The 16900-nt window shown below is 39.0% G+C and overlaps 3 protein-coding genes across 3 annotated transcripts in view; 2 read left to right on the top strand and 1 right to left on the bottom strand.

The window, feature by feature from the left end:
- The window catches only part of sh2b2 (SH2B adaptor protein 2), a 42795-nt gene extending 36408 nt beyond the window's left edge, over positions 1-6387 (top strand). Inside the window, exons 9-10 of the mRNA XM_077541535.1 lie at positions 163-337; positions 1623-6387. Coding sequence (XP_077397661.1) covers positions 163-337; positions 1623-1963 — 516 coding nt within the window. The 3' untranslated portion in view covers positions 1964-6387. The remainder of the gene's footprint in view (positions 1-162; positions 338-1622) is intronic.
- Positions 6388-7620: 1233 nt separating this feature from the next.
- On the bottom strand, positions 7621-9016 carry dnajc30b (DnaJ (Hsp40) homolog, subfamily C, member 30b). Its single transcript, XM_077541250.1, has one exon. It carries the CDS (start codon positions 8951-8953, stop codon positions 7904-7906), a length of 1050 nt encoding a protein of 349 aa, XP_077397376.1. The 5' UTR covers positions 8954-9016; the 3' UTR covers positions 7621-7903.
- Positions 9017-9711: 695 nt separating this feature from the next.
- bud23 (BUD23 rRNA methyltransferase and ribosome maturation factor) lies at positions 9712-15795 on the top strand. Its single transcript, XM_077541673.1, has 12 exons — positions 9712-9886; positions 10110-10147; positions 10361-10456; positions 10889-10971; positions 11251-11347; positions 11431-11527; positions 12298-12348; positions 12454-12539; positions 12604-12649; positions 13399-13460; positions 15129-15218; positions 15328-15795. The coding sequence occupies exons 1-12, from the start codon at positions 9842-9844 to the stop codon at positions 15380-15382; spliced, it is 846 nt and encodes a 281-aa protein (XP_077397799.1). The 5' UTR covers positions 9712-9841; the 3' UTR covers positions 15383-15795.
- The last annotated feature ends 1105 nt before the right edge of the window (positions 15796-16900 follow it).

Raw genomic sequence — 16900 nt, 5'->3', positions numbered from 1 at the left:
AAAATGGGATGAGGTTGAGTCACTGTGATAAAACTAACAAGCGTGACTAAAATTGGACTAAAACTGAGACTAAATTTCAAAATGTCAGACAAAATGAACACTATTGAAATGTTGACTGACCCGAGCGAACTCTGCCATCTGTTTTGTGCTTGCTCTAAACAGCATCTGCGTTTGTCGGTCAACGACAACGGGCAGTGCCACGTCCACCATTTGTGGTTCCACACGGTGTCGGACATGCTGAGACACTTCCACGCGCACCCCATCCCTCTGGAGTCCGGCGGCTCGGCGGACATCACGCTACGTTCCTACGTTCAAGTGCAGAGGAGCGCCAGCGCAGGTAACTTGCAAAGACCGCCTGATTATGCTAACGCTATGCAAGATGTTTATTTTATTGAGCTGGGATGGTCGTGTGTTTCAGACTGAAAATGAACCAGAGATCATTTCAGTTCATTCCATTTCATTTTGGAGTTGAATTTAGTTTTAAATTTTAATTCCCTTTAATTATATTTTATTGATTGCATTATTTTTAAAAAATGTAACAAACTGAACCTGCACCACATTCGACCCTCCACACCGGCATACCGTGAATGACCCTCCTGTAGCTCAGAGTGAGGGGGGCCGACGATACCGCAGCGGATTTGCATACCGGCCCAGACTCGCTTTGGTGCTCATAAAAAAGGGGCCTTCTGTGTTGCGCATAGACGGTCTTTGATTCTGCCGTCAAAGGCGTTATTGATACACTGCGCAGGCGTGTCTTTGGCACCGCTGTCGCTGAGAAAGGATCATAAAGGAAGGCCCACACTGCCGGTGTTGTTTACATTCTTGCCTGTGAAAGAGAAGCCTTGTCGCTGTGAGCCGGCAACGCAGTCGAACCAACCCATACCGTGAATGGTAAAACAATTTACTCAAGTATTAAACTCGATAGCCTTCTTCATTCATATTATATATGAATGGATTATATATAATATTCGACATAACTTCACGTAATGCAATGGAATGCTTATGAAATAAGATAAAAACAATCAATGAAGCAAGATTATGAGAATGCAAGTTTGCAGGAGGTCAGAAATGAGTTTTAAGGACCAAAATAAAAAACAATTTACCACTATCCTCCATTTTGGTTGTTTACTTTCGCCTCGAACGCTTTCAGGTCAGAACTGTGGAAAACCCAACTCGGATATAGCCGACTTTCGACCATCGAATGCAGAATAAGAAACAGTAGTGTGAAATAGAGAGAATGATTAATCAATTTTCAAATGAAGCAATAGATATTTTTGATCATTAATAATTTAGAGACACTGTTTAGTTTAAAACTACCAAAACCTCAGAATTTCCTTTGCAATCGTCTCCTTTTGCATTATGAAACAACGATTAGTATTTTTATTTCTGAGATGTAATGAACCAAACCAATAATGGAATCACAAATAATTGATATTTATCCATTTTTCAGTTTGAAATAATGTCCTGTTTTTGAAATAAACAGAAATCCAATTTATTGAATTGACACAGAAAAATAGATATTTGCAGCCTCATTGTGAAACTGTTCTTGATGATGTGATGAATGAGTAATATAATAATCTATGAAAGTATTTGCTAACATCACCTGTGTCACTGACGCACAGACGCGAGCGTGCCTCCCCCGCTGGTCGCCCCTCCCAGAGGAGACGCAAGCTGCCGGCCGGACCCGGTCCAACCGGCTCCTCCTCCCCCTCCCGGGGTCCCGCCCACCGCCGGCACCCCCGCCGACGCCCCCCTCTCCTCGAGCCCCTCCTCCTCCTCCTCACCCGCCGCCCTCCCCTCCCTCTCCCGCAGCGACCCTGGCACGGGCGGGGGCTTGCAGAGCCGCAGCGGCAGCTCAGAGCGCCTGCTGGAGGCCTCCGGCGTCACTGCGTCCGAAGACTACCACGATGCCGACGGGACCCGGCGGGCCCGGGCCGTGGAGAACCAGTACTCTTTCTACTGAGTGGCCCGGCGAGCGCTAGAACGCTTCAAAGTCGCCGCCAATTTGTTTGTTTGTGTTTCAACGGCCATTTGCTGTTTTCTCGATTTGGGAGGGGCGGCGACTCGGTGAGGGCGGTGCAGCAGGCCTAGTTCGCAGCGTCAAAGCGTTAACGAGGTGTTGACAAAGGCCTCCGTATGGACGACGCTCGCTCGCTGAGTGGCCCGGATGAAGCAAACGCTATCAACGAGGATGTGTGTAGGCAGCACTGACCTGTATACTGTATGTGACTGGATAGCCGATAGCCCATACACGTCAGTGCAAGCCGTTGAAGTCACAGGGCGGCCATCTTGCTCCTCCCATCTCGCGAGCAGACTACTGTATAAACTATACGCTACACGTACAGATGAAACATATACAGCTCGGTGGCACTAAGTATTAGATCGGAGGCGGGGTGGAGAGTTTGTGATGGGGTGCTCACCATTTTTAACAAGTAAAACAATTAATAAGCAGAGTTTTGAAATTCTTCATTTTAGTTAGTTTTGATTTGGTTTTGATTTTTTATTTATTTTTTGGTTGGTTTTAGCTTTCAGGGTGGTTCTGTTTTTATTAGTTGTATTTAAATGTTTAGTTTTAGTTTAGTTTGTTAGTTTCAGTATTAGTTTTAGTTTTTTAATGTGTATTACTTTTGCGCAATATTTAAAAAACACTATGGAAACGACGTCATCGGAGGGTGCTTTTCTATTGGCTGCTCCCCGATGACGTCACTTCTGTATGACACATTTTCTATCATCCTTATTCCAGTTAATATCAAAATAAATTACTTAAAATCACATTTAAAAATCACCCCAAAGGCTCATGCATTCAATTAATTACCAAAGACTAAAACGAAGGACATTTTTGCTATTATTATAGTTTTAGTTAGTTCTGTAAACATAAAATGTACTTTTCGTTAGTTTTCATTTTTAAAGGGTTTTCGTTATTTTATTTTGTTAACAAAACAGATATTTTAATTTTAGTTTTAGTTTTTTCCTTAGTTTTAGTTAACTAAAATAGCCTTGTTAACAAGTGGACGCTATGTGCTGCTTCGAAGACCACCTGTTTCTTTTCACGATCAGATTTGGCAGAGGCATCTTTTATTGAATTACACTTACAATTCTTTAATCGAAAAAATATACATGTTTCCTCCTGGACTAAACATCATGAAGCACATAATTTATACATGTATTTAAGGCAAGTTTGAAAATGTCTGAAATCCTCTATGTTTAATAAATTTAAAAACATAAATCATGCAGTTTCGACTAAGTACTGTCTCAAATGTTCTCCAATTTGGATCGTACGACGAGAAACATTTCTTGGGAGGAACAATATGGCGGCCTCAAAAGTCTTGGCCTTTCAGCTATCCAGTCATATATATATATATATATATATATATATATATATATATATATATATATATATATATATATATATAGCCGGAGAATCAGAACACAAAAGAGACGTCATGGAAGGCTTCTATGCTGCATTTACTTGCTAAAAAATAAAAAATGTGGGTAAGAAAAAAAATAACCCAATTATTGGTCAAAAAGGGACTTATCGCTACTTGTCAATTTCAGCCTCTTTTTTTTTTTTTTTTTTTTCACAAAATAATTCAATTTTGGTGTGCAAAAATCCCCAAAAGTTGTCCCTTTGTGACTGATACATAATTGTTTTTTTTTTTTTACCCAACTGCTTTTAAAAGAAAACTGGGAAGTTGGACGTTTTGAACTGCGGTTTTAAACAAATACCAATTTTTCAAAATATGAAATGTTTTTTGTTTTTTTGTTTGTTTCATAATACATAAGTAGAAGTCTTTACTATTACCAGAGATGAGGTACAGATTGAGGAACCCAGAATTGTACACAAGAAAAAGTACTGTTACTTAAAATAGTATGGCTAAAAAGTAAACAACATTTGAGTATACTTTTTAAATCAGAGCATGAATGCAAAATTGATTTTTTTTTTTTTTTTAATTCAGCCACAAGAATTTGTCTTACATATTTGTTGACACTATGTCGGCTGAAATGTAGACATTTTTAGGCCAGACCAGATGACAGCACGTGACACGGTTCTTTTTCATCATTCATAAAGTAAACTCGTAAAGTTTGCACGCGGTTGTTTCTGCCATGCGGAGACGTTGTGTGCGGTCATGTGACTTCCTTATTCTGATTGGTCAAATTGCTTTTTTATTCAATTGCGGTGAGGAGCAGGCGTCCATTTTTGCGTGAGCGTTTATGAGGCGGGAAGCCTTGATTTGTACAAAAGTTTTTATAGTGATATACATATTAAAAGGAGATATATTTTTTACACTTACGACAATAGATGATATATAATATGTATTCCAAATGTTATTTTTTCTCACAAGAAACACTATTATTATATATGATAATATATTCTTCTAGTAGGCCTGTAAGGTGAATTGTTTGCTCTCATTTATTTGTCTTTTTTCTTTCTTTCAGAAAGCAGCTCTTTGAATCGCGCCATATAAACATCAGATTTACAGACGACATATGATAATATCACTCACAATTAAAGGTAATTCCGGCTTCTTAATGAAACCAACTGGTATATTTTATTTGGAATCCTTTTCTTAAGTCAGAGCTGTGAACTGTCCAACTTCCCGGTTTTCGCGAATGTGGCGATCTAAAGCACGAAACTGAAACGCTCACGAAACGGACGTGCGTTTCTCCACCACGTCAATGCGAGTGTGTTTGAAACGTGACACGCTCGCCTACAACATGAGTCCGGGGGGCTTCCATTTGCTGTCACGCTGGCTGATTTCGAGGAGTGTGACTGCGGTGATGTTGGAAGAGTGTTTTTGAATGATCGGCGTGCTGCAGTCGTACAGTAGTATTTCTAAAACAGGGTTGTTGGTGTTTATTCTTTTTTTTTTTTTTTTTTTTTTTTTTTTTAATGCAAGCTCGTTACAAAGCAGAAGCTTTAGATTAGATACGCTGTTGTACTTAATACACTGAAGCAAAAATATAAATGCAACACATTTTGCTTTTGCTTCCAGTTTTCATGAGCTGAATTCAAAGATGGAAAAGTTACACTGCACAAATCTCGACAAAGGAGAAGCGATCACCAACGTGGACTTTGACAAGGGAGTCGTCCTGTTAAGGCGCACTCGACCTCGTTTCCACTTTACAACAGTTAAGCCTCGGCCGCCATTTTGGCCACAGTGTTTTCCCCTCGGCCGCTATTTAGCCCTTAGCTAGCACTTGTGGGAATATCTTTGGCTTTTTCGCCCTCTTTTTTTTGCGACGTCTTCTATCAATGTTGGTCCAGCCAAAAGTAAAGCAATTACCATGGAAACGAAGCTAAACATCATAAAAAGATCACCGACGAACATCGACTTAAGCTTCAGTCGGACAGCATCTTTTTTTTTTTTTCAATTGTAATGTATTTTAGATTTTTTTACGCAAATTATTTTGATGTAAATATTGACTAATGAGGAAATTCATTCGACTTGAGTCGAAATTTGCGTTACATCGCTAGTGTAGGAACAAACCCCAATGTAACTCTAGGACTCCCTGTATTTGTAAATAATAGTCGGAAGACGTTTTGTGTATTATTGTGCCTTGAGATACCATTTGAATTTATTACGTATCTCAAATATTTCCTCATTGAAATAAATAAAAATGCCACTGCATAGAAAGAGTCTTATAGATATTTGCGTTCAGCTCATGAAAAATGGGAGCCAAAACAAAAGTGTTGCGTTGATATTTTTTTTGTTTGTCACATGCCTTCAACATGTCACTAGATGCAAATCCAGCATTTAGTGGAGGGAGCACAGCAGACTTGCGGGAAAGGATGGTCACGCTTGACTGCACATAAATGGCTTCACTGCTTCGCTTTAGCTCAATATTAAAGCATCAAAAGGAATATTAAACAAGCATTATTACCAAAAAGATAATAGAGACTGATTTTAGCACCACATGCGCCAAAGTAGACTGTCACCTTTTTGCTAAACTTTCATTCAGCTGAAACAAACCTATCAATGAGCGTCACGTGTCAAGCGTGGCCATCTCACAACCGCCCAGGACGTTAATGTGCCAATTTGAGTCCTATTTTTTAAACATATTTATTATTCCTCAGCTGTTGTGAATGAGTTTTCCTCCCCTATTGAGTCTTATCTTTGTGCAAGGGCCCCATCACACATATCAAAGACTGCTCATGCCCTAAACACCCCATTTATTTAGCAAAACAAGCTGGGTTTTTTTTTTCTTTTTCTTTTGGCCGAGTTTGTGCAGTCATTGCGCCTCTTTATTTTCGTAACACTTCGTAAAAAAATCAAAGTTGGTTTGTTTCTGTTGTCTGAGTGAGTTTTGAAGAGTCTGTGCAATTTTGTACAAAGTGATGTACTTGACATACTACTTTATATTTCTGTGAATAAAATGTGAACAAGCTATTTTGGTTTTTGTGACTCTCCTTTATACTTTAGCTGGTGTTGGGCCAAATCCTCATATGTCACAAAATGATCAATATTTATTTATTTTTCACAAATTGATCGGTCCAACACTTATGGTGGTTGTTATTATTTTACAATTAATGACGAATCTATAAAGTGGTGAAAATGACTTGCGCGGTTTGACGATGCAATGCTAAATGTTTGAACAAAAGTGCCGTTTGGGGGTCTCCTGAATAGTGAGGATTTTGTATAAGGAGTCGTCTCATCGTCTGATATGCGATATGCAATATGATAATGTACCCGTATATCTTTTATTCTATAAAGTGGAGTCTCGACCGCGTTTTGAACAGGCGAAGTCATTCTATGTGGTCGGCTGCCCTCTAGAGGAGAAACGTGCCACTACAAAAACAAAGGTAAAGCACAGGACTGCACAGTGCAGGTGGACGCCGCATACTCGCGGTTCTTTACCGGCGGACTCACTCAGTCTTTTTTTTTTTCTTTCGTTTGATACAATTTGACTCGGTAACACGTACAGATTTTTTTCTTCTTTTAGGACTTGTTGACACCAAAACACTTGTTTAATCACACAATGTGCCAGCATGTACAACACATTCCATTTAACGTTTGTCTTTTTCCAGACATCATTTTGGCATGCAAATACGTTGAATTTGTCTTTGGACATTCTTGAACTCTTTGACCGCCAAAAACGTTTAATAACCATTAGTAAAATCACGATGTATGCCGCCATAAACGTTAAATGACGTCAACTAAAATTCTAAATCAATGGTCAGTGCAACATCTAAGTGCTGCACTGCCTGGTCAATGGGGTGTGGAATCAAAAACATACACTAACTATGGCCAGCAGATGGCAGCATTTTGTTTTGTTTTTCAACAAAAAAGCTTGTTTTCTCCTTATTTTTCTATTTTCACTTGATTGTCACTCAAATGACCTCTTTTCAAATGGTGATTGCTAAAGAACGGAATAAGGTAGAAACACTTTTTTTTTTTTAATGCGATCTTTCATGTAGTAAAAGCACACAATATTCTGTTTGCCATGAAAGGCGAGTTAAAATGCTTGAAACGGCTGGCACTGTGGGGGTTGTGTGCTTTGTTTTTTGTTTTTTTTGATAACGTGTGGCAGTAAAAAAAATTCAAGAGAATACAATTGTCATGTATGTTGCTGAAAGTAATGTCAGACGTCCGAACACAAACACAATCGTCACAGGTCATCTCAGTCTTTTTGACAAAAACTTAAATTTAATTGAGTAGTTAGTAATTACATTTCGGAAGTGAAACTCAAACATCGAAAAGTGTGCTTTTCCAACAATACTCAATTACAGTAAAATGCATTTTCATCACAACTGCAAGACACTATCTGTTCTTAAGTATCGGTCCAATCCAAATCTCGGCTTTTGCATGTCGATTCCCAAACCCTCGCTTGAAATGAACCCGTTTTTTTCCCTTGAGAAACGTCATTCTTGCCGCTCCGTGCGGTGCGACGGCACCGCCGGCGCTTACTTGAGGCTCATGAAAACAATGCTTGCGGCCAGCAGCAGGAAGCCAATCGCGCCCTCCACCATCTTGCGCCGCCTCCACTTGCGCCGACTCTTCTCGTGTGCCTCGGCGTCGCGCCGCCTTCGGGCTCGCATTTCTCGCTCCCTCTGTAGCTGCTCGCCGTAGTGGGCCTGGTAGAAGGCGTCAAAGTCGAACATGGGCCGCCCTCCCGTTTGGGAGAAGTTCCTGGAGGTGCTCTGCTGTTGTTGCGTTGATCCCGAGGGTCCGCTCGGGGTCTCTTTGGAGGAGGCGGGTCTTCCCGGACCGCGGACATCCGTCATGGTCAGGATCCCCCGGTCGTACTTCCTCCTCAGATTTTTGTTGCCAAGAACGGCGTAGGCCTCGCTGATCTCCGAAAAGCGCAGCGCGGATTCGGCGCTGCCGGGGTTTTTGTCCGGGTGGAAGACGAACGACTGCTTGTAGTAGGCTGTCTTGATTTGTGACTGCGTGGCATTGGGGGACACTTTGAGGATGTCGTAATAGGCGGTCCTGTTTCGGTGCAAGGGGCCATCTTTCGAGTCTTTCGTCCAGCTGTAGTGTCTGGATTTCAAAGCGACACCGTGCCATCTCTCTGGTTTATGCACTCGGATGAGGATGCAGAAAGCTCGCAACTGCTGAGGTGATGCGAAGAGGGGGTTCAGGCGACCGGAAGTAGGTCCTCTGCTTCCGGAAGCTCGCCAACGTCCAACTAAAGATTTGTTTTTAAAAGCCTCTCTGGCATGAATACATCCAGTAAACAGAGGTGAGTTCAGATTCAAGCAAATTCCAGTCACCTGACAACTTCTTGCCAGTCGTCTGACTTCTATTTTGGGTACTGACCCCGAGCAGTGTAACCGAACGTCGCCTTCAGCCCCCGTTAAAACGTCTTTATTCCGACCCGTAGTCGTAAGAGTGCACTTTTCTCGCTGAGTTTCGGAAGCTTCCCCGGAGCAAAGTGGTCGACTTTGGCCGTACCTGAAGCTGGACAACCGGTAAACTCCGCTGCCCAGCTTGTGTGCGACCTCCGCCATTTTCCCTCCATACGTCACCCAGCAGGGAAAACAAAGTCAACTTTCGTCTACGTCACGCCGTTGTGAACCAACGGAAATCGACCAGCGCAGGAAGAAACGATTGCGCCTGACCAATCACACAGCAGAAAAAATATTGGCTTGACTTTCAACATTGGATTTGTTTTAAAAAGACACGCGTTGGTAATATTACCGCCACAGATTTTTTTGAATAATAATTTTGACTTTTGGATAAACAATATTATTTTACTAGGTGAACACTATATACACACATGTCGTTTCTTCAGAACAAAACCAAATATTGCTCATTGGAAAAAGGAATTGAAGTCTTATAATAATTCGCTGTTATTTATTAATACCAAGAATGCAGCAAGACTGGCGTCATTTTGAAAAACTGTACTTGTGATTTTTTTCCCATTGCCCTTTTTGCCTTTTATTTTAAATTTTAAATGGAAATGCCCAATGTTCTGTTCTGTTGTTGTTTGTTAAGGTTACGGCTTCATAGAAAAAAACGAAAAAAAAACGAAAAAACAAAACAAAACAGCGAAACAACGATTAATACGTAGTTGCATAAAAATATGTTTTAAAAAACATAAACATGAAGGCTTTTTTTTTATACCTTTTTTTTAATTATTTCAAATACAAACAATCCCATTTCAATCATTTTCAAAATGCACATTAAAAAATGTTTGTTGTACATAGTGGAATAAAGAAGAAGAAGACGTCCACTAGATGGAGACATACTGTTGTCTTTCCTATAATTTCACTTTTAATTTCGCCGAAGAAGAGCTTCTCCGTGTAGTCGCCACATGATTCTACACGTTTTATATGTATCTTGTTTTTGAGGAGTAAACTAGATTCACATATTCTTTTGGGATACTCGATAGTACCATGAGCACTTGTCGACGACCGGAGCACTCAGCTCCCCCCGATGTGGTCAGTGCTTTTTTCCCCCCTGACTTCTTCATGTGTTTGTAGCATCTCGGCTAGCAGCAGCTTCCATAAACTTCCGTAAACTGGACGCTATGCCAGCTTGATAATAAAAGGGCCCGGGGGTTGTTTTCAGCCCCACGTCAAGTAATGCATTATTTCAGACTAAAACAACAACATGAAATGCTTGATTTAACATTTAATTATGTGCATTTTTTTCTCTACGCAGTTTTACAATGAAGAGGAGGCCAAGAAATACTCTCAGAAGTAAGTTTCAATGCTCAGTCACATCAATTAAAAACTCGAAAACAGATCTTGTTGGTTTTGGCTGACGACATTTGAATGTGTGTTAATGTACAACGTTTTGCACCTCCACATTGCTGCTTTCACGCAAGAGTTTTGCAGTTTCTTTAAGAAAGATTTTCTTTTGTCAAAAATGATGATGTTTCAAATCATGTTTGTCTTTTTGCTGTTTTCCAGCTCTCGGATGATTGAGATCCAGACTCAGATGTCGGAGAGAGCCGTGGAGCTTTTGAACCTTCCAGAGGGACAGCCATGCTTCCTGCTGGATGTGGGGTGAGACGATTAAACCGTAGTTGCATTCCGCTCAATTATGGCCTCAGTGAATTATACAAGCCCTGAACTGTAATAATTATTAAAAAAAAAAAAATCCTTCTCTAAATACGCTTCCTGGATGCTTACTATCAAAAGAGATGCGATAGATGAATCGTTTAAAAAACGGTTTGTTTTTCAAATACTAAAATGCCACAAGCACCGTAATTATGTACTGATCTGACAGTGTTGATCAAAATAGCATTGTCATGAGTAAGCTTGACCTGACAGTCGATGCAAAAGTATTGTTTGAAATACATTATGTGTGGCATCACTGTTGTTTTTGTTGCTTTATGGAAGTGAACTTGTTGTAAAGTAAACTTATAATAGTATTACATGTGTTTGTGTCGCAAAGTATACAGAGGTTTTATTCTTTTTTGTTTTTGTTTCCCTCAGGTGTGGTTCGGGACTCAGTGGTGACTACCTTACAGAGGAAGGACACTACTGGGTGGGAGTCGACATCAGCACAGCTATGCTGGGTTAGTTTGAGTGTTATCGTTAGCTCCATTTATGTGACTGCACTGTACTGTACTGTACAATAGTACCTTGACTTAGCATTGACCCGACTTGCAAGTTTTTGAAGATAGAGACATCAGACGGATAATATCTACACAGTGTGTGGGCTATATTATTTATTATTTATTATGCAAAAACAAAACAACAACAACAACAACAAAAAACAACAAATATTGCAGCTTACTGAGCAGTTGTGACCGTCTGTTTGTGAAAGCAAAGCAATTGTGTGTGGTGTTTGTCAGATGTGGCACTGGACAGAGAGGTGGAAGGAGATCTACTATTAGGAGACATGGGCCAAGGGATGCCTTTCCGAGCCGGAACCTTTGATGGCTGCGTTAGGTAGCAAATGTTTTTTGTCATTTTCTCTGAATACATCCGGAATATTTTAGTTTTATTTACTAGTCGTTTTTGTCCCCTGTCAGTATCTCTGCTCTTCAGTGGCTCTGCAACGCCGACAAGCGCACACACAGTCCTCCAAAGAGACTCTACACCTTCTTTAGTACTCTCTATTCTTCTTTGGTACGTTTTTATTCATTCATATGATTGATTTATTGAAAGGGGGAACTTTGAGGTCATCTCCTTTCTTTCCATACAGAAAACAGCGTGAATACGATTCTCAACTCAACTTTATTTATAAAGCACTTTATTCATTATGGCTACCGGTGTATATATTTTTTTAATTATCGTTTTTAATTTTAGTTTTTTTTTATTTTGTTTATTTATTTTTGTAATTATTTATATTTTATTTAATTTTAATTTTCTGTTCCTGTGATTGGCTGGCAACCAGTTCAGGGTGTACCACGCCTACTGCCCAAAGCCAGCTGGGATAGGCTCCAGCACTCCCCGCGACCCTTGTGACTTGTGAGGAATAAGCGGTCAAGAAAATGGATGGATGGATGGATGGATGGATATTTATTCTTATCTTACTCTTTATCTTTACTGCATGACCGATTCCTGTTTCATGTACAGCGCTTTGTATACAGCAATGCTTGTTTTAAAGTACTTTATAAATTGAGTTGTGTTGTGAGCGTTCATGGACCAGAAAAATGAGTTATTTTATTCGTTACGGGTATATATTTTTTAATTATCGTTTTTATTTTATTTATTTATTTTTTTACTATTTATATTTTATTTTATTTTTTTTTAATAATCAATCAATTGGTTAGAGGAATTTTGCTGGACCAAATTTGAATCGCCATCATCCTCAAAAAATCCACATGAGTCAGGCCCTATTACTTTCAAGTTGCAACGAATTGTTGTCATTTGCTTATTTGCTCTTCACCATCCAGTCAAGAGGCGCCCGGGCCGTTTTTCAGCTCTATCCCGAGAACTCTGAGCAGGTATAGTGGGGAGCCCAAAATGTCCGCCGATGAGCTTTTAGATCGTTTGTTAATTCGTGTCGCTCATCCACCTGCCCTTTTTTTTTTTTTTTGCCCTCCCGGCAGTTGGAACTGATCACATCGCAGGCCATGAGGGCGGGCTTCAGCGGGGGCATGGTGGTGGACTACCCCAACAGCACCAAGGCCAAGAAGTCCGTACATCACTTCCTATTTGCGGCACTTTTTGCTATTATTGCTCACTTTGCTTCTGTCCAGGTTCTTCTTGTGTCTGTTTGCCGGCGTGACGGGCGTCCTGCCAAAGGTAAGCCCGCTAATAATCAATGAAGTGGCATAAAGTTAGGCTGGGCGATTCATCTGATGTATCAATTAATTTGAGTTTATGCCAGTGATAATTTTGTCGCCGAAAATTTTTTTTCTTTCAGACGAAAATGAAACGAAAAATAAAATAGAAGTCATTCATTGAGACGATTAATGATAACTAAAATTGACTGACAATTTCGTCAATGACTAATATGAAAATGAAAACAACACAGTGATGAAAATTCACGCAATCCAATTGGAAGGAATGAAACGCGGGTTGGAGAAAAGAACCACTCGGAAACTGTTCATTCTTCACTGTGTTTATGTAAGTTAATGTAATTTAATTGAATTAATTTATTTAATTTTATTTATTTCATTGTGAAGCTGTAAGATTACTCTCAAGCAATTATGCACCTTTTTAATTTAGGTGAAAACGAAGTTATATTGTCAGTTCAACATGTTTCATTGAAACAATAAAGACTATATTAATTATTATTAAATTATACAAATATAAACTATACTAATTAACTAGTATTAAAGGTGTCTTGCGTGTTAAACTACAGTTACAAATAGGTGTGTTATCATTTTTTGTATAAAAGTTGAAATGTATGTCAATTTAGTTGACTAAAATTGCCCCCCCCCCCCCCCCCCCCTCCACTAAAATTGGATTAAAACTAAAATACAGTATCAAATGTATTGAAATGTCAAATCAAAGAATGTGTGTAACATTGCTGCTTTTTGAAACTTCAGGGTTTAGGCGCCGAAAGCTCCGACAAGAACGTCCCCAACCAGGTCCAGTTTTCAGGACAAAGGTAAAAAAAAAAAAGGATGGAAGCGTTGTTTACACGGATGCTTCTGATAATCACATGAGCGTGTCTGTTTGATGAAACTCTGAAAGCCTCCAATCTTCTTCTTTTCTCTTGTTATGATGTGAAGATGCCGCCTGGGGCCAAATGTGCACTGCAGGAGATTGTTTCATTTGTCTTTTTTTTTTTCTTCATAGCAGATTCCTGTGTAAATGCAATTAGGAAGATAATAAGCTCATTGTGTATGCGTGTGTTGAAATATGAGCCCCTCTCATGGTTTGCTTTAATATCCAGTCCAGCGAGTCCTGTAACTGTACTGGCGTGACGGCCCTAGTACGACTATATGGAAAAGCAAAATGTCCTTGTTGACATCATGGTTATTCAATGTTGTGTAGCGCTTCGTTACTTTTTAATGGTTTTGGTCTCGCATAACGGTGATAATAATAATAATAATAATAACAGCGACCTCCGACAGTCTAATGGGAAATGGCAGTGTTTTAAATGCCAATATAGTATCAAAATGCAGCTAAGATGTGTATGGATTTTCATAGGCTGCGTTTCCATACATTTGTAGTTAAAAATGCAAGGCAAATGAAACAATTATAAATAAAAAAGAATTGTATTTATTTTTTATTTAACCTTTATTTAGCTAGTAATAATTGAGAACAGATTCTCGTTTGCAATGCCAACCAGGTTACAGACAACAACAACAAAATGTCATAGAATATACAAGTATTTTAATATATATGTATCCATCCATCCGTTTTCTTAACCGCTGCTCCTCACAAGGGTCGCGGGGGTGGTGGAGCCTATCCCAGCTGGCTTCAGGCAGTAGGTGGGGTTCACCCTGATCTGGTTGCCAGCCAATCGCAGTAATATATATGTATAAACAATAATTTAAAAATGATCTAAAAACAAATACAGATACAAAATAGCATGCATATTAATGCAATGTAAATGAGGCTAAAAAAATATTGAACACAAAAACAAAACTTCAATAAGGCAATAAATAAGATTAAAATGTAAGTAATACATAAAATATAAGCAAACAAAATATAGACAATTTAAAATCAATAAAATTGTATATGAAAAAAAATATATAAATTAGTATAGAAAATAAACTAACCAATTTGAAAAAATGAAACAAATAAGATTCAAATTAAATGTTCAACAAAATGAATAAAAATACAGTAGTACAAAATTAAAAAAAATCCTATGTAAATGAGTAACAAAAGAAAATGGTAACAAGAGTAAAAAAACAATGTAAAAAGTAAATGAATGCAAACAAAAATACAAAATAATATACATGAGAACAAGAATAAACATTAAAATATAATTAAGTGTACTAAAAATGCAAGCCAAATCAGAATTTGAATACATGCAATATCTGAATACTCGTGTAAATCAATTCAAAATATATTTTTTTTCTAAAATATTCCCACCATGTTCAATATTAGTCTAAAAGATCACCACGTGAATCAGGTCTGGGCCTCAGGTGCAGGTCAGGTTCACTCGTACCTGGACTCATGACGCCTACAGACCAATAGAAAAAAAGCGAAAGGTCGTCGTCCTGCCTGACGCCAAACCCCGTCAGGCGGGTTTTCCTGCCTTTTACATGGGATAAACGTCATCACATCACACGCAAATAATCACCTCACTCTGTCCCCTGCAAAGATGCCGCTTCAAAAACATGAAGGGGAAATCGGCAAAGAAGGGCCGAGATTGGATTCTGGAAAAAAAGGAGAGGAGGCGGAGACAAGGACGGTACGGGCTGCTGCGGCGTAGTCTATTTTCTGTTCTAAGCGGATGGGGGGTTTTTTTTTCCCAAAAATTGTGTCACATGGCTCATCCATGTGATGTCGTCGTCCTACAGGGAGGTGCGGGCTGACACCAAATACACAGGACGCCAGAGGAGACCTCGTTTCTAAGCTGGGACTCGTGCAACTGGGCCTTCAGAATCACCACCAGAGTGAATGGACTTTATTCCTTTTTCATTGGTTGCAATACTTTTGGTCATTCATTTTTAATACCTGATTTAGTGAAGATGTACAAAATGAACAGTACTATATATCATGTACTCATTAACCATATTTTCTCAATCAAGTCAAGTTAGACTGAAATGAGTGTTGTCTTTCCCTTGTGGGCTTCCTGGACACAATATTAGATACACGTGTACAAATGAAATCAAATGTTAGCCCAACCTTTTGTCACTTTTCAATTCAGCAGCCACTCTGTCGAACCAAATGATGACAACTGAGGGAGGGGGATGGTGATGGCAAGAATATTTCACATTTATGACACATGTACATAAAAAAAAAAACGTAAAAAGTTTATGATGGTATCCTGCTTGCCCCGTTGAACAACTAAACGATCGAGCGACTTAGAATGAGAAGCGTGAGTGTCAACTGCAAATCATCCTGACAGCTTCATACTTTCACGCAATTCTATTGTGTTGTTGAAACGCGGAGAAGAAATTCATCAGAATTTTACCCCTGAAGCAAAGGAACTGGTTGATAAAAAGACATGTTGAGCTTTTAGAAAAGTTTTTTTTTTTTTGGGGGGGGGGGTTATTACATTGTGCAGGTGAACCTAATCTTATGACTCAAAGTTTAGGCAGAAAATAATAATAATAAAAAAAAAGCTTGCTGATTATGAAACTCAACCTTTTCCTTCCAATGTGGATTTTTGCATGTTTGGTTCCAAAAATGTGTCAGGTCCAGGTCTATTGAATACTCAAAATCATCAATGGTCCTGCTGGCTTAGTTGATACTGGTCTGTCGGTTATTTTGGTACTGATATTTATTTTTCATATAATGTCATTATCTATGGATGACCAAAAATGCCAAAATTCCAAATAAATAAACCAATAGGCTAATAGCTCAACACACTTAAGACCGCCCCTCATTTGAATCACAATTCGACTTGGCAGTACGGCCCAAAACTACTCAAATTAAAATTAAATGACAAAATAAATGAAGAGATAAGTGACTAAATAAACAGACTAAATAAATAAATGACAAAATAAGTGACTAAAAGACTAAATGTGAAAATTAAAAAGGATATAAAAAAATATCTAAATTCAAAAATTAAATAGAGATATTTTTATTTTCACTTTTATTTATTTTGACATTTATTTATTTTGAATTTTGGCGGTTTTGGTCCTCCATAATTATCAACTATACACTAATTCAAGTGTGACGTAAAAAGAGGTAACAACCAATCACAGTTCAGCTTGCGAACATCACATAAACAAAAACTTGAGTGTGCCGTGATTGGTCGTTACCTGATCGGCTGAATACGTGACAAAATAATTGTTTATGTTTATGGTTTGAGTGAGTGTTTATGGTTTGCTTGGTTGTTCCGATTCGAATGTCCAGCAGGCCTCTCGTCCGTCTTTTGACTTGTCTTAATTGCAGTACCCAAAGTGACCTCACAGGGGGCGCTGT

Source organism: Festucalex cinctus, chromosome 13, assembly GCF_051991245.1.
Source record: "Festucalex cinctus isolate MCC-2025b chromosome 13, RoL_Fcin_1.0, whole genome shotgun sequence".
In the NCBI taxonomy this organism is placed as follows: Eukaryota; Metazoa; Chordata; class Actinopteri; order Syngnathiformes; family Syngnathidae; genus Festucalex; species Festucalex cinctus.
Note: the sequence above shows the minus strand (reverse complement) of the source record. Positions and strands in the feature narration are given on the sequence as shown.